General features: G+C 46.3%; 1 protein-coding gene across 1 annotated transcript in view; it reads right to left on the bottom strand.

Annotated features, from left to right (window-relative positions):
- Window positions 1-22,348, bottom strand: part of LOC135390760 (receptor-type tyrosine-protein phosphatase kappa-like) — a 31,906-nt gene extending 9,558 nt beyond the window's left edge. Inside the window, exons 1-19 of the mRNA XM_064620631.1 lie at window positions 21,972-22,348; window positions 16,051-16,126; window positions 15,905-15,974; window positions 14,730-14,878; window positions 14,597-14,646; window positions 14,340-14,528; window positions 12,185-12,316; window positions 9,772-10,050; window positions 9,564-9,695; window positions 9,090-9,248; window positions 8,866-9,018; window positions 8,668-8,801; window positions 8,365-8,566; window positions 7,864-7,934; window positions 7,141-7,366; window positions 6,762-7,073; window positions 1,858-2,151; window positions 1,433-1,686; window positions 4-76 (exon numbers count right to left, since the gene is read on the bottom strand). Of these exons, the coding sequence (XP_064476701.1) occupies window positions 4-76; window positions 1,433-1,686; window positions 1,858-2,151; window positions 6,762-7,073; window positions 7,141-7,366; window positions 7,864-7,934; window positions 8,365-8,566; window positions 8,668-8,801; window positions 8,866-9,018; window positions 9,090-9,248; window positions 9,564-9,695; window positions 9,772-10,050; window positions 12,185-12,316; window positions 14,340-14,528; window positions 14,597-14,646; window positions 14,730-14,878; window positions 15,905-15,974; window positions 16,051-16,126; window positions 21,972-22,038 (3,022 nt within the window). The 5' untranslated portion in view covers window positions 22,039-22,348. The remainder of the gene's footprint in view (window positions 1-3; window positions 77-1,432; window positions 1,687-1,857; window positions 2,152-6,761; window positions 7,074-7,140; window positions 7,367-7,863; window positions 7,935-8,364; window positions 8,567-8,667; window positions 8,802-8,865; window positions 9,019-9,089; window positions 9,249-9,563; window positions 9,696-9,771; window positions 10,051-12,184; window positions 12,317-14,339; window positions 14,529-14,596; window positions 14,647-14,729; window positions 14,879-15,904; window positions 15,975-16,050; window positions 16,127-21,971) is intronic.
- Window positions 22,349-24,538: the final 2,190 nt, after the last annotated feature.

Genomic DNA, 24,538 nt, shown 5'->3' with positions numbered 1-24,538 from the left:
TACGTAATTCTTTCGTTTCCGCTTCTATTTCCTCCGATGGGGGTCCCCTCATTGTTCCTACGTTAGTCGCAGACACCTGCAAACAGCGTTCGACAAGTGACTCAGCAAAATGAAGCGTTATGATAAACAAATGTAGAACGAGAAAAGAGCAAATTCTGCAACATTTAACGTTGTTGTCTCCTTTATCTATGGTTATTGATGGGAAGCGAAATGGTCAAGTCAACGAAGAAAAGCAAAAAAAGGAGCAAATTGGGCAGTAATAAAAAAGGGGGAGCGGGCATACGCCTTTCTGTGTGAATGAATCATATATCCAAAATGGCACAAAAATGCGTACGCCACCACTCTCTGAATTTCTGCTTTTTAGAGCGTAGTCACCCGACAGGAATTACTCCATATTCTAGTCCCCTGGTCGACCCCGCAATTTTCTCCCCAACACTCGAAATAGTCCCCATAACATTTCGCACTAAGTTCCGTGCATTCGGTTCCGAAAGGGAGGACTATCCGTGTATTCTATAGTCCGTTATATAGGACTAAAATTTTTAGTTTTTCACATAGATGGCAATGTTACATTTCGAGCAATATTGTTCTTACAGACGAACGAGGAGGTTGGCACGTGTTCTTCAAACGCCACCTAGTGCTTACTGACTCCTCTCGCTCCGTCCGTGGCAATGTCGACGTGTATATTATGCAGACAGGATGTCGTCTGCTTCGGCCAAACGCCGCAGACGATTTCAAAAGCAGACGGTTTCTGCTACTTCTTTAGAGTGGCTGCCCATGCAGCCGATGGTGGCAGCCGATAAGCACGACTGTGGTTGTGTTGGTTTACTGGATTCCAGCAACTCGAGAGTACAAAGAGTCGACTCTTGTTGGGCGAAAATGCCTCAGCGCGGCTCTCGTGACGTCATTCCCATGACTGGGACGCCCGTATTAATATTCGAGGATCCAGCACTAGAGGAGCTCGAGAGTCGACTCCCTGCGACTCTCCTCTCGTTGCGGGGAGTCGATGACGCACGGTGACTCGCACGACTAGTCGCGTCAGACTACTCGCGCATTGGGTGTGTTCGCGTGAACTTCGAGCCGTGACGTAGGAGGGTCATTGTATACGTCATTCGACTCTAGCGACCCACCTTGAAAGGATCGGTGCGAGTCAGCTCTCAAGCACCTCTAGTGTTGAATCCTCAATGGCAGTGACAGGAGTCGGGAATGACGACATGAGAGCCGCGCCGCGACATTTTCGCCGACCATGAGTCGACTCTCGAGTTGCTCGAATCCAATAAACGAACGCAACTGAGCGATCATACTTGGCTTACTCTAGGTGGCACTGGCTCTTCTCAGTCTTAAACAGCAGGAATGGCATCAAAACGCTGCTTTTTTACATAGCAAGCTCCGAGTTTACATAAAGGGATACGAATGGTGTTGCAGAAGTGGGTACCGTAATGAAGTACTTGGTGTCCGGCTGAAGATCCTCGATGGTAAAACACTGTTTCTTCCGGTCTTTCATTCCACGACAGATGGCTTCTTTGGCGCCGATTTCCTTCTTCGTCTCAAAGTAACTTTGATGTTGTGGTCGAAACACAATCGTATAACTCGCGAGGACACCGTAAGGTGGGTTGGGAGCGTCCCATGTTAAGGAAATGCTCGTTCTTGACTGCTGTTCTGCTACGAGTGAGGTGGGGGCAAGAGGCTCTGGAGAACAGGAACAACAACACCATTAGCAACCGCAGGTTTCCCGTAATGCTGTTAGAACAAATAGACTTACACTGTGTTATTTTTCAGTTATAGCCTATCTCTTATGACTACCAATGACTATACGTCACTGTATTTGCACTTTCTTCCATCGCCGTCATGAGTACTCACCTATTGGCAGTGTGGTGAAGTTCATGTAATCGTGTAGTCTCGATAGTCCAGCACCATTTTCGGCGATCACTCGCACATCGTAGCGGTTGTATGGCACTAAGGTATTGAAGGTTATCCTGTTCTTTGTGGTCGTTTGATTGTATACTTCCGTGTCCCATGGGTCCAGGCTGCGGGCAGTCACGTGATATGTAGAGATGATCCCATTGGCTTGGTCGCACGGAACGTCAGACCATCTTATCTCCACGTACTCTCGCTTTATGGTAGGCGTCGTGAATGATGCCATTCCATCAGGAACTGATAAAAACAACGTGATTACCATTCTAAGAACAACAACAACTACTACTACTAGTACATGAATGACGATGAGATGAGGTGTTTCACCGCAACAATTGTGGTAGTACCATACATCTGTGTATATAGGATATAGGATGAGTGGGATGACGATGAGAAAGATGAGGCATACACACTCGCACATAAACATGACCCACGCAAATGAGATATCACACAGCCGCGGGTGCGTCGTAACTGATGGCGATAGTACTTCATCCGGCAAAGTCAGAGCTCTTCGCCATACTGACCGCGTTGAATCACATGGCTGGATCAGCGCACCTGGCGCGTGTGGACTGTGTTCACGCTTCACGGACAGTAAGGCGGAGCTAGACGTTCTGGGAAATTATTGCATCAGAACTATAGGCGGCCTAGGCACCCTGATAGTCGCAACATACAACCGACTCCTATTCTCGGATCATAGCCTATGTTTTCAATGGGTACCCAGTCACGCCGACCTCGACGGAAACACTCGCGCAGTGGCCTCAGCACGTCGAAACCTGTGGACATCACCCTCAATAACTCTTATAGTATACGGCGTGAATGATGCTATTCCATCGGGAACTGATAAAAACAATGTGATTACTATTCCAAGAAGTTGTATCAGAAACAACACAACAATAACCCCTACTACTAAAATGACGATGAGATGAGGTGTTTCACCGCAACAGTTGTGGTACCATACATCTGTGCATGTAGGATAATATATGAGTGGGATTACGATGAAAAATATGAGGCATACAGACACACACACACACACACACACACACATAACCCAAGCAAATGAGATATATCACGCACTTAGGACAGTCGTAACTGATGGGGACATAAGCTCCTCATCCGGCCGAGTCAGAGCTCTTCTTCGTGGTGATCGCGTTGAACCACATATCAGCATCAGCGCCTATCGAGTGGCGCTAGAGGTTCTGGCAAATTATTGCACCAGAACTACCGGCGTCCTCGGATCATAGCCTATGTTTTCGGTGGGAACCCATAGTCACAGCAACTGCCACGGAAACACCCGCGCGGACGCCTTAGCGCATCGGGCACATGGGGACGCCGTCCATGTGCCACCTTCCATAACTTCCATAACTCCCCTTCATAACTGTTCACCTTCCATAACTGTTCACTACCACTTTCAGCCTCAGCATGTCGATTACAGATACGCCGAATCCGCCACAGCGGCACTCGGCAGTTTCAAGAGGGCGCTGTCCGACCTCAGGTCCATCAACCCGTCGATGGATTTAGTTGCCAAACACCACAGCTCGCGTCGAGAAGCGTCCGTTCTAACGTTCCGTTGCTACTAACGGGTGACGGCGGTGATGAGGTATGAGGCGAAAGTATAGTGACGTACAGTCTTCCTCGTCCTGAGGACTTCAGTTGGTGTTTCGTGAGCTTCGGCTATGACCATCCGCGTTTCTGCGGCTCTGGGGTCGCCAAGAGAGATCCTCAGTTCGCGTACAATCGGAAGCATCGAAATCTTCACGAGCGCATTTTAATTTATATCCACACATTCGTGTACGAGGTTGATCAACCAAAAGAGGTTGTTCTTTCCTTATAGGATCATATAAAACGTTTCATGTTCTTGCATTAGAAATCAAATAATTGGAATGCATATAATTTGGTTTTCGGTTATATAGGCTGTTTAGAGAAAAATCGTACAGCGATAACCTACAGCATGTTTATTAAAAAAGGAAAAAGTCTGGTTGGTGAGTACCGCCGTGAATGACCATAATTAATTTAGCCTAACATAGAACTCATATGATCTGACCTACAGGTTGGACAATAAGTCGAATGCCTATACCTTTCTATTTCCGCTTTGTTTGGAAGCAGGTGTAGCACTCTCTCCGCTTGTAGGCATATTTACGCCCCCCCCCCCCATGATCACATAATCTGAAACCACCAGTTATAGCTCTCTTGTCTCAAGAGAGAGCACTATACGTGTGTGACAACACTATCCTTTTGATAAGATAGTCGATGACGCGCTTAACTTCCGTTTTTAAAACCCAGCATGAGCATTCACTGGTCCCGGGTCATTCACTGAGCTGTTCACCCTACTGAATATTCTTCTTGTTGTTCTTTTCTTCTATACACTGAAATGCATCTTAAGAGGAACACACTGAAAAAAAGAAAAAAAAAGAAAAAGAGGCAAAAGAGGCCCAGCCATATCGCAAAGGGAGCTCTACTGTACATTCTTGTCCCATCTGCTCTCTAAAAACTGAACTTCACCGCATAGCACGCTCTGCACCAACCATTACCACGAATGATCGGAATATCACTTCTGATATGAAAGAGAGAGTGGTGCGTACGCCTTTTTGTGCAATTTGGATGTATAATAATTGACACAAAAAAGGTGTACGCCTCCGTCTCTTCGAATCAGAAGCGACAACCCTATCATTCGTAGCACTGGTTGGCTCAGAGCGTGCTATGCGGTGAAGTTCAGTTTTTAGAGTGCGGAACTCAAACGCCTGATGCAGCCAGCAGCGGCGCACGCGTGAAGTACCAATTTATTCTCTCTGCTCGCGAAAGGCCGACGGTGCCCCATGATCGTGACGTAAGTAGCAGTAGCCAATCGCCTACTCGGAGTGTATAATATTGCCTATATCTCACGAAGTACGCGCTCGTGGGTCATAGCCCAAATTCTTCCCTCTTGCTCTCTTTGCATTGTTGGGAAATACGAGGGGTATCAACGATGAAAGATGAAAGTCACTGAAAAGGTTAGCCAGCTGTAGGGATCGAACCCACATCTACTGGATTGCCGGTCCAGGGCTCTACCAATTGAGCTAAGCTAACACGCCTCTCCAGCGACTTTCGGGGTGCGTCATCTGAAGGGACGACAACCAGCCACTCACTCTCACTCACCCTCCTTTCACTCTTACATTTTTGCTCACTCATACACACATTCATACGACGGAAATCGACGCAAGCGGCACCTGTTGAACAAGAGATAAACTGATGTTCTGAGGCTGGAACAACACACAAGGGACAGATACAAACAACGATGAAAGATGAAAGTCACTGAAAAGGTTAGCCAGCTGTAGGGATCGAACCCACATCTACTGGATTGCCGGTCCAGGGCTCTACCAATTGAGCTAAGCTAACACGCCTCTCCAGCGACTTTCGGGGTGCGTCATCTGAAGGGACGACAACCAGCCACTCACTCTCACTCACCCTCCTTTCACTCTTACATTTTTGCTCACTCATACACACATTCATACGACGGAAATCGACGCAAGCGGCACCTGTTGAACAATAGATAAACTGATGTTCTGAGGCTGGAACAACACACAAGGGACAGATACAAACATGGTTGATCATCGTTGATTTCTTAGGCAATTTGAGGCTTTGTTTCTATCTGTCCCTTGTGTGTTGTTCCAGCCTCAGAACATCAGTTTATCTCTTGTTCACGAGGGGTATTTTTTTTTTCAAGGTCCGATCAGCCACAAAACGGAACCTGGAGCAAATTAATCAATGCGGTAATTCGCAAAACATTTCAATGCCTTTATGCTACTTTTCAACATAATCGCCATTCCCGTTGAGGCATTTGTCGTACACTCTTAAAAATGAACTTCACCGCATAGCACGCTCCTAGCCAGCCATTGTCTCGAATGATATCGTTATCTGCCTTGATTTGTTGAAAACGGGGGGCGTACACCATTTCTGTGACACTTATGCTGTTCATAATTGTCACAGAAAAGGCGTACGCCCCCTGTTTTCAACTAATCAGGGCAGATAACGATATCATTCGAGATAATGGATGGCTAGGAGCGTGCTATGCGGCGAAGTTCATTTTTAAGAGTGTAGCCTGGCACCAAATTTCATATTCCCTGGTCATAGAAGGCCGCCTCCAGTCCACTGAGCCATCTTGTCACGGCGGTCTGCAGGTCCTGGTTGGTGCTGAACCGCTCACCTCCCAGCCACTGCTTCATTTGAGTGAAGAGGTGGAAATCACTCGGCGCAAGGTCCGTGCTGTACGGTGGGTGGTTGAACACCTCCCAGTTGAACTGCTGGAGGAGTTTCTGAGTAGAGGTCGCATTGCGAGGACGGGCGTTATCGCGGAGAAGGACAACTCCTGATGACAGCACGCCCTTCTCTGAACTGTCGATACGATTTCCGCACTTTACTCTCACTCATGAGATCCCGGCCATACACCTTGCTCATTCTTCTGTGGATTTCGGCTGCACGAGCCTTCAGCGTGCAGTAAACGAATCACAGCGCGGATCTCGCATTTGGCGGGCGCGACGACAATAGCCACGGACATGTTTCCTACCTCGTTGCTGGACGAAAACTGGGAAGATCACATGACCGACGCGCGCGCGACCTGCCGAGAGGCTACCGAGCGTGCCTGAGCGAGGATACCGTTATTTTTGCTGGTCATTCGGACCTTGAAAAAAAAAAAAATACCCCTCGTAGTCACGAAGTGATCATGTTACTTATGTCATGAGACATCACTAAGAGAACCAACAAGAGGAAAAAATGCGAGACCACATTCGCTGCTTTTTCTCGTTCAAAGTCCTGCCTGTCCGAAAACCTCGTACGCCCTCGCTGTTAGAATTGTATCAAAGCATGAAACCAATTACCTGCTTCTGAAGTGTTGAATCTCAATGTCGTCTCTGTTCCAGCTTTGATGGTGAAAGCTCTGATCACAAAGACGTATTGAGCATATGGCTTCAGCCCTCTAAGCGTTATCTGTTGAGCGCCGTAGGTCACGTTGATGCTGTTCATATCTCCCTTTTCACTTTTGTAGCATTGTGGCGCTAAGAGCCTTTCCGCCTGGTACGTAATCCCATAGTTCCGGAGGATCCCGTTGGGCTCGCTGGGTGGAAGCCATCCAATGATTGCACTCCGAGGATGTATCTGTACTGCAGTCACACCAAGAACCGGAGAAGGAGCTGTAAGACGAAGAAACGGGTGCCAATGAACTTATTAGTCACGTATAGGTACGCTGCTGCATGTTACCATCTTGAGCGGAGAAAACTCTGTTCATAGCAGTCCATTCTCCTGGTTCTCCATCTGGAGTCTCCATACGAAGTTTGATGTTCCATAAAGTATACGGCTTTGTGGGGAACGAGTGATTAGTTTTTGGATGGGATTCTGGATGTGTTAGATTGAATGTAGCCCTGCTGTCGTTGTACATGAGGGTGACATTGATGGTCCAACAGTTCCAAGACCGCCGAGGAGGATTCTGTAAGCAGAGTTCATAGAACTTACAATTCTCGTACAGCATTGTTATGCTTGGTATTGGTATATGCGAAGACACAGTTTGGAGGAGGATGGCCCTGGACAGTTCAACGAGACCTACTTTAAAAAGCATTTTGTAGGTACAAAGTAAAAAAGTAAAGTAACAGTAGAGTTAAGAAAAAACTGAGAGTATGGCATAGATGCAGCCCCAGCTGGTGAACAAAATGTATAATTTGAAAAGCCCGAGTCTGAGCATAAGTGCAGGAAGTGAAAGGTCTTTCAGTAATTTAGCCCTTTGGCCTTTAGTATTCTAATCGGCAACGTTTAGTGATATTTCACCCACTCATGTCATGAACAGCAAGGGACGGTTGTCACAGTACGAAACAGCGCTGTCATTGGTGGGCGGCAACACTGGGCGGCATTTGAGAAAGGCAATGCACCGGTATTGACCAAGTCGAAAGATCATGCGAAGGGCGAAAAGCAAGCATCGGTGTCACAAACCTCCCACTTGACAATGATCATTCTGCTGCGAGAATTATCGATCCGTATGGAAGAAGGCGATTCCGAAGGACCTTGAAAGAAGATAAGAAAGGAGATTAAGTATTCAAATGGCGACATAGGCGCATATAACGGCACTGTCGAGCGTTTAAAACAATTTCGATGAAATATACCACCCAAGACCATATTTCACGCAAACTTAACACGTCCTCCCGGCGGTTTAAGAAGTGCATGGAAAATCCCATAGTGGCTGAATGGTGTCGCATAAAGCTATATGTTCTCCAATTAGAATGACCTTGAAACAAGCTAGCTCTCTCAAGACACCATGACGATTTAATTGATGAACACATCTAGGTGGCGGCACGTTGCCCTTGACGAAAGTGTCGCCCCGTTGTTCCGTCATTCATTCTCCTATTCGAAATGTCTTTGGGGAAGACAGATACAAGTCTGCGATAACAGCGAGATGCTGACTTTTGTATTTGTACACAGCACTCGAGCACTCACGTCCACAATGCGTGCGAAAGTGTTCTTCTTGGGCTCCTCTTGTCCGGTACTTGTTGTCGCTGTCTCTCACTACGACTCGGACATCGTAGAATGTGTAGGGTTTCAATCCTGTGAGCTCGTGGCTGTATCTTCCTGCAGAGGAACTGGGCTGTCCGCGAGAAACTGGAACCACAGCTGTAGTCCAATCCTCCGCCGCAGCTTCCTGCATCGCAGTAGCATAGCGCTTATAATAATAATAATTACGAGTGGATTTACAGAGTGCTCATGCATTTTGTTCGTCTCGGCATCATTCAGCAGTTTTACCTTGTACTGTAGCCAGTACGCGCTAGGGACTCCTTCTCCTGTTTCTGTCCCAGACTTCCAAGCGTTCCACGACACTTTAGCGCTGGTGTCCCTGATCTCTTCGAGCTCGGGTTTGTCCTTAAGAAGGGGGTAGCCTGTACGAATAGTCGCGGAAAAGCTTTGTATTTTAGTTTTGTGACAGATAAATCTCCCTCTTACTGATATCGCAGAAAGGTGAGTTTTTCCATCCCTCGAGACATTGTCCATTGTCTTGTAAGCAGGTTCCAGTGAAGCCATTGCAAGTGCTGCCATTTTTGCAGAAACAGATGCGGTTCTGCTTGCAGTCGGCGCCGTATTCATGTGGAGAACACTCTATACAAGATGACAAAGGGTCAGCGAGGACAATGTGATTCAAATGAACATTTGAGTAGCGATCTTCATACTTTCGTTGCAAAAGGGGCCTTTGAACCCAGTTCCGCAAGAACAGCCATAAGGATCGGGAAGACAGATCATGATGCCGGAACAGGTCTTGGACTGAGGGTCGGGGTTTGTGTCTGAACAACGCTTCTGGCAGTGCCTGCCGAAGTTGTCATCGCCACAAGCTACAAGAGTAAACAATTCAATATACAAAAGGAAAAAGTCTTCGTGAGAGAGAGAGAGAGAGAGAGAGAGAGAGAGAGAGAAATACATGATGACGATGATATGAGGATGACTTCCGCTCACTGAGCAGAATGCTACCCCGTCTTCGTGACACATGAGTGGTACTTGAGCAAATACAGGGCTATGAAGAGCAGCAAAAATTTGGCAAAGCCCGCGTATACATGCGTCTGGGGAAGTTAAAAAAACAAAACAATAACAGTGTAATAGAATGTACCGAAGAAGCTTCCTCATGCAAGCAAAATCATAAAGGAGCTCACGTTCTTCGCAGAGTTTTCCTTTAAACCCTGGTGGACAAATACAACGACCCGTGATGTCGTGGCAAACTCCACCGTTTTTGCAGCCAGGGCACGTGGATTCGCACAAAGGTCCGTACGTTCTTGCTTTGCACACTACAGGGCATAGACAAGATTTGCTTTTAACGTTAGTTAAACTACAATAAAGGCTGTTGTAAATAAGTTCGCTCACTCCGCACGATGACTCGCAACAGAGCACGGTTCTTTCCGGGAGATCTTGTGTGTGGCCCGTTGACGACATATACTCCGCCGTGATGCAGCGATGCTGTGTTGCGGTGTAGCTTATACGTTCCCTTAGGAATGTGGCTCAGAATAGGCCGACTCCCACTGCCATGCCCATCCACCTTGACCCACGATGTCACCTCGCCTTGTCTCAATGAAACCACTTCTATGTCCAGTGGTTCATCCAGGCTTACGGTGGTCGTGTAGTGTTTTGGAAGAAATGGAACGGCTGGAAGAAATGGAAGGAAAGACGACATTTGATAATAATGAAATAATTTCACCGTAAGGATAATTGCAGCAAGTTAAAGTTTCCTTCGGGGCATTTACGCTCTGAGAACGCGTTGTCCGCCAGCCACTGCCAGGAATGATAGGGTTACCGCTTCGGATTCGAAGAATGAGGGGGCATACGCCGTTTTGTATCAATTTTGATACACGACAATGCCTACAAAGAAGGTGTACATCGTTTTTGCTTTGGCGCTAAGCAGTGAACGACGCCTCAGCTCGTACATCCGTGTTTTTAGTCCAAGCCTGTCGCGCACGCGCGTGCCACGCCATGAAGTAGACCCGGTGAAACACTCTTAAAAATGAACTTCACCGCATAGCACGCTCCAAACCAACCATCATCTCAAATGATATCGTTATCTGCCCTGATTTGTTGAAAACGGGAGGCGTACTCCTTTTCTGTGACAATTATGAACAGCATAAGTGTCACAAAAAAGGCGTACGCCTCCCGTTTTCAACAAATCAGGGCAGATAACGATATCATTCGAGATTATGGTTGGCTAGGAGCGTGCTATGCGGTGAAGTTCATTTTTAAGAGTGAAGACATATGCACTTTGCGAAGCGGACTGGCATAAATGGTGCCAGTGGAACATTGGCGAGAACTGTTGTGGGCTACATTTCAGTGATTCGGTATTAAAAAATGCAGGAGTGCGCATCATGCCGCGCATATACAGGACACCACGACGGGGCCAGTTCCAAATCCACACGGCCACGGTACACTCTTAAAAATGAACTTCACCGCATAGCACGCTCCTAGCCAACCATTATCTCGAATGATATCGTTATCTGCCCTGATTTGTTGAAAACCGGAGGCGTACGCCTTTTCTGTGACAATTATGAACAGCATAAGTGTCACAAAAAAGGCGTACGCCTCCCGTTTTCAACAAATCAGGGCAGATAACGATATCATTCGAGATTATGGTTGGCTAGGAGCGTGCTATGCGGTGAAGTTCATTTTTAAGAGTGAAGACATATGCACTTTGCGAAGCGGACTGGCATAAATGGTGCCAGTGGAACATTGGCGAGAACTGTTGTGGGCTACATTTCAGTGATTCGGTATTAAAAAATGCAGGAGTGCGCATCATGCCGCGCATATACAGGACACCACGACGGGGCCAGTTCCAAATCCACACGGCCACGGTACACTCTTAAAAATGAACTTCACCGCATAGCACGCTCCTAGCCAACCATTATCTCGAATGATATCGTTATCTGCCCTGATTTGTTGAAAACCGGAGGCGTACGCCTTTTCTGTGACAATTATGAACAGCATAAGTGTCACAGAAAAGGCGTACGCCTCCCGTTTTCAACAAATCAGGGCAGATAACGATATCATTCGAGATAATGGTTGGCTAGGAGCGTGCTATGTGGTGAAGTTCATTTTTAAGAGTGTAGGTATATGTGCGCACGCTAGTCGTTCTGTTTCATTGTTTACAGGGAAGTTTTGCCCCCTGGGGATCGTGTTTGCTGCTGTCAAAGACGCCTCCTTTTTCATTGCGTTATTCTTCTAAACGGCAGCACTGTTTGCACTAATTTTGATTGCATGACATAAATTGAAACATGGACCTTCATTTGAGAGCAAGTCGTTTTTGCGTTTCAGCGCCACTTTAAAAACGGCCTTCACTGTGTAGCACGCTCCTAGCCAACCATCATCTCGTATAATATCGTTATCTGCCCTGACTTGTTGAAAACGGGAGGCGTACGACTTTTAGTTGTGCCTCCCACACTGTTAAAACAGAACTTCACCACATAGCACGCTCATAGCGAAAATGGGAGGAGGCGCCTATCTGGGACAGATTATCTTGTCCCAGATAGGCGCCTCCCCCCTATTTTGAACAAGTCAGGACACAGAATGATATTATTCGGAATGATGGTTGGCTAGGAGCGTGCTATGCGGTGAAGTTCTGTTTTAACAGTGCATTTCCAACAAATCAGTGCAGATAACGAGACGACGGTTGGCTAGGAGAGTGATATGCGGTGAAGTTCATTTTTATGAGTGTTGGTTGATAGAAGGGACCGAAATCGACTGCAGTCATGCCCATGAATAACGAAGACTTAACGACTTTCCCTCAACGGCTCACCAGTTTCGATGTCGCCGAAGAACATAGCGGGAGATGCAATGTCCGATGTCATTCTACCCTGGATTCTGCACCAGAACATGTTAGTACGAAGATGAGGGTAAATTGTCTTCGGCCACACGATGTTGTAGTATCCTTTGTAGGCATGCAAATAAGATCACAAAAATTGCTGTTTTAAAGGTAATCATTAGCGTTACCCGCACAATGATCATAACATAAAGTTCAAATGAAAGGCGTAAAACTTCAGCCACCACCTACAAAGAAATCATGAACGGGGCTTGAAGTGCCTCGTTAATATTTTGGAGCTTTCTATTTGTCATTCGAATATAGTGCAAAGATTCCCCTAGCATATAATCATCCTCGAGGTGCCGTCCAGGGCTTTTCAACAGCCGATAGAGTTTGAGGCTTACCTCGTGCTGTCGACCTACACTCTTAAAAATGAACTTTACCGCATAGCACGCTCCTAGCCAACCATCATCTCGAATGATATCGTTATCTGGCCTGATTTGTTGAAAACGGGAGGCGTACGCCTTTTTGTGACACTTATGCTGTTCATAATTGTCACAAAAAAGGCGGACGTCTTCCGTTTTCAACAAATCAGTGCAGGCAAGGATATCGTTTGACATGGCGGTTGGCTAGGAGCATGCTATGAGGTGAAGTTCATTTTTAAGAGTGTACAATATACCCTTAACACGTCATCCCAAACCATTTAAATTCCGTGTCAATGATGAGGACGGAAGTAGAACAGTCTCTGCTCGAAATATCGTCCTGAGCAACTGCCCTTAGCATTTCATTACCAGTTGGCTGAGCCCTCTGTCCTTCTACGTTGTTAAAACAGAACTTCACCACATAGCACGCTCCTAGTCAACCATCATTCCGAATACAGTCAAACTCCTTTATAGCGAACACCTTTTTAACGAAAATACCACTACAGCAAATTTTTTTTTGCGGTCCCGCTGGAGCCTATAGGTCCAATAACAGACATCCTTTTTAACGAAAATACCTTTACTGCGAATTTTTTTTGCTGTCCCCTGAGTTTCGTTGTAAAGGAGTTTGACTGTATATCACTCTGTGTCATGATTTGTTCAAAACAGGGGGAAGGCGGCAATCTGCGACAAGATAATGCGTCCCAGATAGGCCCCTCCTCCCATTTTCAACATACACGGAATAGTGGTTGGCTGGGAGCGTGCTATGTGGTGAAGTTATGTTTTAGCAGTGTACACTCTTAAATATGAACTTCACCACATAGCACGCTCCTAGCCAACCATCATCCCGAATGATCGACAACGTTCTCGTCCCTGATTTGTTGAAAACGGGAGGCGTACGCCTTTTTGTGACACTCATGCTGGTCATAATTGTCACAAAAAGGCGTACACCTCCCTCTCCCCTCGAATCAAAAGCGATAACCCCTATCATAAAAAAAGAGGGCAGATAACGATATCATTGGAGATGATGGTTGGCTAGGAGCGTGCCTTGCGGTGAAGTTCATTTCTAAAAGTGTAGGGTTTGCGGGGCTCGTTTCGATCAATGTGGACTACACACTCTTAAAAATGAACTTCACCGCATAGCACACTCCTAGCAAACAATCGTCTTGAATGATATCGCTATCTGCCCTGATTTGTTGAAAACGGGAGGCGTACGCCATTTTTGTGACACTTATGCTGTTCATAATTGTCACAGAAAAGGCGTACGCCCCCGTTTTCAACAAATCAGGGCAGATAACGATATCATTCGAGATAATGGTTGGCTAGGAGCGTGCTATGCGGTGAAGTCATTTTTAAGAGTGTACACTTAAAACAGAGCTTCACCGCATAGCACGCTGTGCGCCAACCATTGCCACGAATGATAGGGTTATCGCTTCCGATACGAGGAGAGAAGGGGGCTTACGCCTTTTTGTGGGAATTTGGGTATATGGTAATTGCCACAAATAGGCGTACGCCTCCCTCTCTCCTCGAATCAAAAGCGATAACCCTATCATTCGCGACAATGGTTGGCGCACGTGTGTGGCGTACGTGCTATGCGGTGAAGTTCCGTTTTTAGAGTGTATATGACCAGTTACTGTCCTCCCCACATGGAGAATGGGCTCTATTATTTTATGGCGATACAAGAGACAAGACAAGAGATGACAAGAGTGAGACGAAAGGAAAATGTGACGTACCGTTGATGGGCCTAGGTGAGAGGTCGACAGCACCCTTGAGGTCTAATTCTTTAAGGGTGTAATCAAAGTGTGCCGTATATTCAGGAGGCACGTGGCATTCTTGCGAAGGAGTCTCTTTCGGGTAGTCTTTACCGTTGAGTGAGGAATAGATAAAGTTACGATGGAGCATGGTGATATCCAGCACTTCCTCTGAAAGATAATATAACATCAATGCGAGTACATGCCAATCTGCTCAATCCACGTATCTTTTGACTCACCGGTGATCCTAGGCGAGGTGAAATAGAAATATCTAGAGAGTCGAAAACCGCTGTGGAAAGATACATAAGTTAAGCGAGATCTTTATGGCCTCGCTCTTCTTTGACAATGTAATCAAAATCTTAAGGAACTCACTCTCTTGAAGGGATGTTGAAACGGACAGACCCCGTGAAGTCACTGCGTTTGTCATCCTCTGGAGAGGCCACGAAGGTGACTGTCCTGGCACTCGCATTCCAGGATGAAATACGCAAGTCATGCAGGGCACTCTTACAGATGGACGAGGCCTATGGAAGCGCACACACACACAGATGCTCTATACTTTGCAGGTACAATTCTGAACACGGCAATCTTTCACCTTTCTTAGTGGATCCATAGGGAATATAGGTGGCTGAAACTCCCGCTTTATTCAAGGACATTTATCCTAAGTTTCGAATAGAATTTTACATGCTCCTGCGCCTTTATTCGTTCACTACCACGTTCTCATATACGCCTTCAAATGAACTGTTTTTCTTTCATGGGAGCTTTTTGGTAAGTCCTTCAACGTGGAGATAGTTGCGACTATAGTTGCGACATCAGCGACTATATGGTGATCGGCACCAAAACGTGCTCTCCTTTCGACACAACTTGAGGCAACACAAACAAGGCAACAACAAAACAACAACAATTATATTCTGACGACGAAGTGGGGAGGGAGGTTTTCCACCCTAGGAGTGGAACGCTATAGGGGCCCTAATATGAGTGGTGATGACGACAGATGAAGATGATGATCGCAGTGGCCATGGTGATCCTGATCGTGATGGTGCGAATGGCGCAAGGCGCCCTTGGGGTCATAGTAAGTTCTTTAGTCCAGTCGCCTCAAACAACCCAACTCCATGACGTAAGGTCGCCCTGGTGTGGGCCGCGGTGCCCCAAGGGCACACACACACGAGCACAAGCATATGTACTGCACTCTCAGAGCAGAAATTCACCGCATAGCTTCACCGGAGGCTGTCACGGGCTCAGGGATATGGTTCGGTTGTTCGGTTAGGTTTTGTCATATTGTGGACTTTTCGTAGACAAGTGAAATAAATAAATAAACATTCAGCACGTTGTTCCCCAACCACTGCCATGAATGATGGGGTTATCGCGTCTGATTTAAAAATAAATAAAATAATAAATAAATAAATAAAGAGCGCATCCGCCTTTTTGTAGCAATTATCATATGCCCATATTGCTGTGCTATGCGGTACTCTGTGCTATACGGTGAAGTTCTGTTCGAAGAGCGTGCTAACACCTATTGAACTATTATATACCACAATAATCCACCTTACCAGAGCGTAGAACTCAGTGCCTAAGACATCCGCTTCAGTGTCATTATGACAACTATGCTTGCAGTGCACTCTGACGAAAAAAGACATCCCAGTCGTATAACCACAATTTTTTTTTTTGTCTAAAAAAAATACAAAGAACCACTCACGTGCAGGGCCCGCAGCTGGTGGACTGCAAAAATGTCTCAGCTGTCTCTGTGCAGTCAATACTTCGTGCGTCTGCACCTAAATCGCGCGTCAAGACATTAACTAGTGAGTGATGATATTAAAGTATCAGCACAAGTGTCACAAAGGCGTACGCCTCCCGCTTTCAAGAAATCAGTAGAGAATGATGAGAGATAATGATGCCATTTCATCTGAACTTCATCAAATCAATCAATCAATCAATCAATCAATCAATCAATCAATCAATCAATCAATCAATCAATCAATCAATCAATCAATGACGTCATTCGGGATGGTGGTTGGCTACGAACTCTTCATATATGTCTGGGTGTTGTCCCTGGGTTTCCCTCAAGTGGTGGCTTTAAGACAGATATCGGCGCAGTTCCGTGTGAAGTCGGCCCAGGACGCTCGATCCCTCCTTTTCCACAGTCGTGACGTTGCCCGCCTAAGCGTGGCCGACCACAGCAAAGCAGCTCCACCACAACTTTATTTTATCGCCAGAGATTAGAAGCAGATCCAAAAGGTCACCCTACGTGACTCGACGAGGTATCTGCTCCTTATATCTTATGCAGTAGTGTATCACTTTTTCCTCTCACCGCTGGATGACACTTATAGAATATTCTTAGAGGAGCGAAGAGAGCCATCTTCATACCCAGGCTGCCCTCCGCCGACATTCAACCGAAGAACAGGAACATACTCCTCAGCTAAAAGCAATGGAACAGCAGACCCCAAACTCGGGCGTCACCAAGTTCCAAAACGCAGCTGCGCGTCCACTATCTCTCTCTCTACTAGAAATCCATCTCTCGCAGAGCAGTTTTCGTTACACAACAAAAATAATTTATGTTTCTGGCGAACTACGAAAGGACGTAACTCCACGTGACAACTAACATACGCAAAAAAAAAAGAAAAAAAATACTCTGTACGCAGTATTTTTCTTGGAATAAAACGCCCCCGAACATCGACGCGCAAGTTCTCGCTCGACTCGCTCTGCAGGCCGAAACGAGGAGGAGGAGGATTGTGATGTCATCGCCGTCACAAGAGAGACCGCGCTCCAATCGGGGTTGGCGCCTTTTCGCACTTTTGTTTCTTTTTCGGTTCTGTTCTACTCCGAGTTCTCTCTCTGTGTAGCAGACGAAGCTTCTCCAAACTAGCAATCACAGGGGTGACACAAACCCGCCATTGTTGTAACTACCCTCAAGCGGGTGCTTTTGGCAAAACTGCCATCTTGTCCTGGTCGCACGTCATAGAAAACGTCATTTTGAGGTCATGTGACTTTGTTTACATGTCGTTTTGCCGCTTACCGACATATTTTCGCCGTCATAACACCAAGAGATGACAGTATTTTGCCAGCGTAAACTATGTGGTGCTTCTTCCGCAACATGGTAGCCCATTTCACCTTAGTTTAAGTACATCGCATCGGCTCGGTAAGTCTTAACGCGCGGTCGTCATCACATATTTGGAAGTTAACAACAATACGAGGCTTTATGTGTAAAACTGCGCATTTTATTGCGAGATTATCGGATAAAAATAATTACCGTGATCGAAAAACATCCAAAACGTCGTCCAGAAACAACAACCGCATTGTTTACAAACGGTTTGGCCGCCGATCGCGGGCGCCGCCATCTTTAAGGTCACGTGTGCCTTGACGTTTGCTGTGACGTGCGACCAGGACCTGTCCAGGATGCATTGCGTTCGCCCGCCCAGCACGCTTTCGTCTACGGAGCAATGCATTGGATGCCACCCCTGTGCTAGCAATAGTCGCGCCTCAGTTTACACTTCACTGGCTATACGACACCGCCGCTGCGCACAACAACGGCACTGCCCTCAAGGCTCTCTTCGCCTTTCTGGACACCGCAGGACTTCTATCCTTATTGGACTCATTATTTCATTCCCCGCCTCACCTCCAGCAATGGGGGTAGAGTGTCGCCGCCCTGGCGATGAAACTCCCCATCGATTATCCCGAAATAAAGTTTTTTTGTTGCTTCTCCAAACAAGCAATAAAGTTAGCGTGTTGTACCGCGATGACGTCAAGGCGACTGTGGCGGCTATTTGCGGGCATTGCCACCGTTCAGACATGTACAAGATACTCAAAAATGTATTTAAGATAAGATAATAAATAATAACGTTAGAATGCAATTAAGATAGAATATAAATACATGGAAATTAAAGTAATTAAGATAGAGTACAAAATACTTCAAAAAGTATTTGAAGTACAGTTAAGATACTATTTATCCTTGAACGCAAAAAGTCACTGGTCAATGCGGCAAGTCGTCGCTATGTGGCATGAATCATCAAAACCCGGTGCACTAGCGCAAGCCGCCTCTGTGTGACAGGAGTCATCTAAACAGAAGTCCCAAAAAGATGACAAAGCGATACCACATAACTGCACTAAGTATATGTGACCCAGAACAAAGCAAAATTCTAGCAGGTCCCCGCTCAGCGAGGTCAGAATTCGGCGTCACCGCGTCAGGGCACACATAATAGAACCCTCACTGGTCAAGGATTAGGACACACGGGGCAGAATCTCTAAATGGAGACTTCCAAGAAGGGCCAATGTCCGGGTCAAGTGCGAGGGACTCAGGAAATTTCCACTGAACAAGCAAGATAATGGAAAGACGAGACACAGAAAGTTTGAGACGGAGATCCAAAATATGTAATTAGAGTATTGAGTAGAAAATACCATAAAATGTATTTTAAATAGAGTATAAATACACAAAACAAAAAGTATTGAGTAGAGTACCAAAATACCGCAAATTGTATTTAAAATACGGTATTTTAAATACAATACTCCAAATACGTACAAGTCTGCTGGCACCGTTGCGCTCGATCGCGATTTTCAAAATCGAATTCCGCGATATGTATGCATCTTTCGAGTGGATCACTTCGCATGGTGGGTTTTAGCTTTAGGTGGGTCAACGGCTTGGCTAGAAAAAATGGTCGTTACTGAAGCGCTTTCTGTCCTCCTCTAACAGTGTAGAATAACGTGGGCCCACCTGACATGAATGTATTTTGTCTTTTGAATGAATGTCTTCTTCTTTCTCTTTTTCTTCCTCCCTGTATCGGGACAAAGTGTTAAGGGTAACAAAACGACCCCATGCAAAATGCCCGACTGTATCATCAATCGAAGCAGAAGTCTTTGCTATCTTATCTGCTCTGCGATACATCTCTTCGTCGACACCAAGAGCGTGGACTACACTCTAAAAACAGAGCTTCACCGCATAGCACGCTGTGCGCCAACCGTTGCCACGAATGATAGGGTTATCGCTTCTGATTCGAAGAGAGAGAGAGGGGCGTACGCCTTCTTGTGGCAATTATCATATATCCAAATTGACACAAAAAGCCGTACGTCCCCCCCCCCCCCCCCCTCTGTCTTCGAATCAGAAGCGATAACCCTATCATTCGTGGCAATAGTTGGTGCAGAGCTTGTTATGCGGTGAAGTTCAGTTTCTAGAGCGTACCCCACACTCTTAAAAATGAGTTTCTCCACATAGCACGCTCCGAGCCAACCAACATTCCGAATGACAACGTTCTCGTCCCTGATTTGTTGAAAACGTGGGGAGGAGCCCATTTTGTGACACTTATGCTGTTCATAATTGTCACAAAAAAGGCGTACGCCTCCCGTTTTCAGCAAATCATGGAAGATAACGCTATCATTCGAGATGGTGGTTGGGTAGGAGCGTGCTATGCGGTGAAGTTCATTCTTAAGAGTGCAGGGAGGACGATTCCTCACTTCACAGGCTTCGAGTGACTGTCGCGCGGGCTCCACTGCTCCTCTTTAAGATGGGCCACCTTTCGTCACCGAAGCGCCCCACCCGTGATGTTGAAGGAGACATCCCGCACTTGCTGCTCCACTGCACCCGTTACCACCAACGTCCCTTTCCCTTTTTCCCTTTCTTTCCTGGGAATAGCAAGCCGCCGTAGCGGTGGCTAACCTTTCCCTCCTACACTCTTAAAAATGAACTTCACCACATAGCACGCTCCTGGCCAATTACCATCATCCCGAATGACAACGTTCTCGCCCCTGATTTGTTGAAAACGGGAGGAGGAGCCTATTTTGTGGCCATTATGCACGGCACAAAATAGGCTCCTCCTCCCGTTTTCAACAAATCTACAGCGAGAACGTTGTCATTCGGGAGGATGGTTGGCTAGGAGCGTGCTATGTGGTGAAGTTCATTTTTAAGAGTGTAGTTTTTAATATAATAAACCCATCTCCCCCCCCTCCCTGACTCTATGTAGTTTTCTTGAACATTACTCATCTCTTCAACAAAAAATCACACCCTATGCGGTTATTTTCGGTCCTGTGTTCATAACGTCGACGTTGAAAGGAAGGTGAGACATAGCGCGCGTTATTCCGGAAGTGTCGCCGGTAGTTCCTGGTCGCGTCTCCGTGTGTTTCAAAAGCTATATGTATGAAGGGTTTCGCCTGCGTTTGAAATACTTTATGAGACAACATTTTTCTTTCTCAGTTATTACTCCTTGTTTTTTTTAAAACAAGATTTATGTGTAACGCTTACCTACGTAGCCTTGTCAAAGTCAACAACAACAACAACAACAACAACAACAACAATAATAATATTATTATTAAATTATTATTCGCAATTTTTCTTTGGTGTTTAACCTCAAGTCTTCTATAGGAACTTGTTTGAAACAGACTTGTTTGCTAAACACGTATGGAGCTAGAGACATTCCCAGGAAACCGAATGTTTATAACTTCAACTTCACCACATAGCACACTCCTAGCCCACCATCATCTCGAATGATATCGTTATCTGCCCTGATTTGTTCAAAACGGAAGGCGTACGCCTTTTTTGTGACAATTGTGAACAGCATAATTGTCACAAAAAAAGGCGTACGCCTCCCGTTTTCATCAAATCAGGGCAGATAACGATATCGTTCGAAATGATGGTTGGCTAGGAGCGCGGTATGCGGTGAAGTCCATTTTTAAGAGTTTAGCCAACGATAATCCCGAATGTATCGTTATCTGCGTGATTTGTTGGAAACGGGTGGCGCTCGTCTTTTTTTTGTGACACTTCTACTGTTCATAAATGTAACAAAAAGGCAGACGCGTCCCCTTTTCAACAAATCAGTGTAGGTAACGATATCATTCGAGATGAGGGTTGGCTAGGAGCGTGCTATGCGGTGAGGTTCATTTCTAAGAGTGGCCCAAGCCCAAGCCCAATCACCACCACCACCACCGTCATTTCTAAGAGTGCAGCCCCGCCTTGGTGAAATAAATCGCACTGACAATGAAAGAAACGATTGATTGATTGATTAACTGAGAAATAGAAAATACTGAGATGTGAGAACCGACAAAGAAAGGAGCAGAGAATATTTTCCGGCTTTCGTGTGGAACAGTAAAATCCAGTAAAAATAAATGCAGCCCCGTTGGTTCTCGGGGCGCCCACACTCTTAAAAATGAACTTCACCGCATAGCACTCTCCTACCCAACCGTAATCTCGAATGATATCGTTATCTACCCTGATTTGTTGAAAACGGGAGGCGTACGCCTTTTTTGTGACACTTATGCTGTTCATAATTGTCACAGAAAAGGCGTACGCCTCCCGTCTTCAACAAATCAGGGCAGATAACGACATCATTCGAGATGTTGGTTGGCTAGGCGCGTGCTATCCGGTGAAGTTCATTTTTAAGAGTGCATGGAAGCCAAGGTAACAGTTAGACATTGCCGATAGTCACACTGTGTTACATAGAATGGGAAAGGGAAAGAAAACGTCCGTTATTACGCCGAAAAATATCTAACTATACATCGCATCACTGACGGTGTTCCTGCACACAAAAAAGGTAACATGTACTGTAATGTGTACACTACCTTTCGTTGAAGTGTAATACAAGAGCCGACACGAGACAAAGGAAAACACGAGACAAACCGTCCGGAACGAACACTCACCGTCACCACAGAAGCCACCAATCCAACCAGACACGACAAAACAGCAGAGCGCGAGACAGCGACGCATCACGAAGACATCACCATATCACTCCACTTTGAAAACACACACTCGGCGACCTTGCTACCAACACATCTTCGTCCAACGAACAATATGATGTTATCCAAACAACGAGGCCTCTGTCACTTCTCTTATGTGTTCGCCAGCAACGAGCATCCGTCAATCCAGCGAAAACATAGGAAAACGTCGGCTGCGAAGATAGACACAAGTGTGGACCCGTTAAGTGTCCCAGAAGTGGCGGAATGAAGTGTAATTGGTCAGGGAGGGGTCTTGGAGTGATGATGCCCCCCCTTTTACGATGGGCAAAAGACAAAGAGAAGGTGCGGGAAGCTGTGACCTCATACTTCCCGTCTTGGGTTTGCCTTGCCGTTTCCTGGTTGCAAGGCTCCGGATATAACGCGGTATATGCGCGTCTGTGTCCGCTACATTTTTGTACAGCGACGTGTGTCACTCTTTAGTTTCTTTTTTATTCGTTGGATGCGAAAGGTGTTCACGTGATCTTACCGTATATACGTGCGAGTGTTTGTAAAAGAGAGACAAGACAAGCAGTTCGAGCCAGAGTTCAGGGAGGGTATCGTCTGTCATCAGCACGATTTACTAGTTGGAATTAGGGTGAAGGAGCGGCGTCACTAGGGGGGGGGGGGGTGAGAGGGGTGAGAGGGGCGTGGTCCGCACTGGATGACGGGACGGAACGCCAAAGAAGCCCACTGCGAGTACGTGATTCCCCCCCCCCCCCCGGGCGGCTGTATGTAGTATAATATCGTTATTTGTCGTTTATCGCCTGGTGTGGGAAAGGGTACTGTTACTGGGAGGGAGGAGGGTGTGACGCAAAGAGCTCGGCTCACCGAGTGACGCGCATCCTTGTGACGCCACTGGGTAAAGTATATCGTGCGTGCCTTCAAACAAAACTTAACGTTAAACGAACAACCGAGAGCCATACTTATGTTTATCTTGTCATCAAGAGATGTTCGAGTAAGCCATACTTCGGGAGACCAATACTAAACAACAACAACAACTACATGAACAACGATGAGATGAGGTGTTTCACCGCAACGATTGCGATACCACACTTCAGTGCACGTGGGCTAATATATGAGTGACGTGGCGACAAAAAAAAAAAAGAGACATATAACACACGCACACACACATGTGACAGAACACATATCTAGTGAGTGATTATACGTATAAGTTTTTACTAGTCCCAAACGTCGACGACTGAACACACGTTCAACGTGCAGCCAAAGAGCGTCGGCTACTTTTCCCCCCGTATATATGTATAAGGGTGCGTCCTATAACTATCGGTGTTAGCAGTTCATGCAGTTCATCACGTGTGATGTAGTGCGGTGAGGTTAAAGAAGACGAAGCAGGCCCGTAGACGTCAAAATAATAATGGTGCCGTGATGTTACACGTAAGGTGTAAGGGCCTAGTTAGGCGACATGCTGCCCGTGCCGTAGCGTAGGACTGCGGATAATTTCGACCACCTGGAGTTATTTCGACATGCGCCGGAAATCTCCGACACACGGTGCTGGAAGCAATGTGCTGGAAGCAATGTAGACGCCAAGAAGTTATGAAATAAGAGCAGGCATTGACGGTGCCGCGCAGGGTTGGAGTAAGGGGCCAAGACTGCGGAAAGGTTGAACTTCCTTCTGCGAGATAGTTGGTACGGGAACTTTATGCAGGTAACAGCCGATGAGGACATGCTGAAGGTTTGCCACCACGCCGCAGTTGGAAAGGCAGTTCAGCCGTACCCTAATCGGTGAAGGCTGTGTTCAGACACTTGAAAATTCGGCCATGCTGAGAGAGCTCCTGTATACTCTTAAACGCAAACTTCCCCTCATAGCACGCTCTTAGCCAACCATCATCCTGAATGACATAGTTCTCGCCCTTGATTTGTAGAAAACGGGAGGTGTACACCTTCTTGGAACCGCTTATCCCCGGGATCTCATCATCGTCTCTTTCTGTGTGTGTGTGTGTGTGTGTACCGTTTATGTACGCATAATTGGCACAAAAAAAGAAGTAGGCGTCCCATTGTCAACAAGAACGATGTCTTTGGATTGGATTGGATTGGAAAAGAAAGAAAAATATGGAGAGGTTAGTCCCGACCCAGTCAGAACTGGCTACTCCAAAACGCGTTTGTTGGTAAACAAAAAGAAAAAAAAAAGGTCAGTTCTTTGGAGATGATGGTTGTCTATAGGAGCGTGCTATGAGGTGAAGTTCATTTTCAAGAGTGTACGTTTGGAGAGCCCTGCAGTCGAAGCTATACGTATTAGCATGAAGGAAGTCACCTCTATGCATCTTCAACACATATACATCGTAAAGGGAAGCCAGTTCGTGCGGCTTCCCATTCGCCAGATATTCGTTTCCGTCATTCGACACTCTTTTCCGTCCTGGATAAAATGCGTCCTCGTTCAGGACAAGTATAGCTGAGAGGCAAGGATTTCAGCCTTGTCAGGAACCCTCTCATACATATGTCGGTACAGTTCCCTTAGAAGTCCGCAAAGGACGTAC

Source organism: Ornithodoros turicata, chromosome 4, assembly GCF_037126465.1.
Source record: "Ornithodoros turicata isolate Travis chromosome 4, ASM3712646v1, whole genome shotgun sequence".
In the NCBI taxonomy this organism is placed as follows: domain Eukaryota; kingdom Metazoa; phylum Arthropoda; class Arachnida; order Ixodida; family Argasidae; genus Ornithodoros; species Ornithodoros turicata.
Note: the sequence above shows the minus strand (reverse complement) of the source record. Positions and strands in the feature narration are given on the sequence as shown.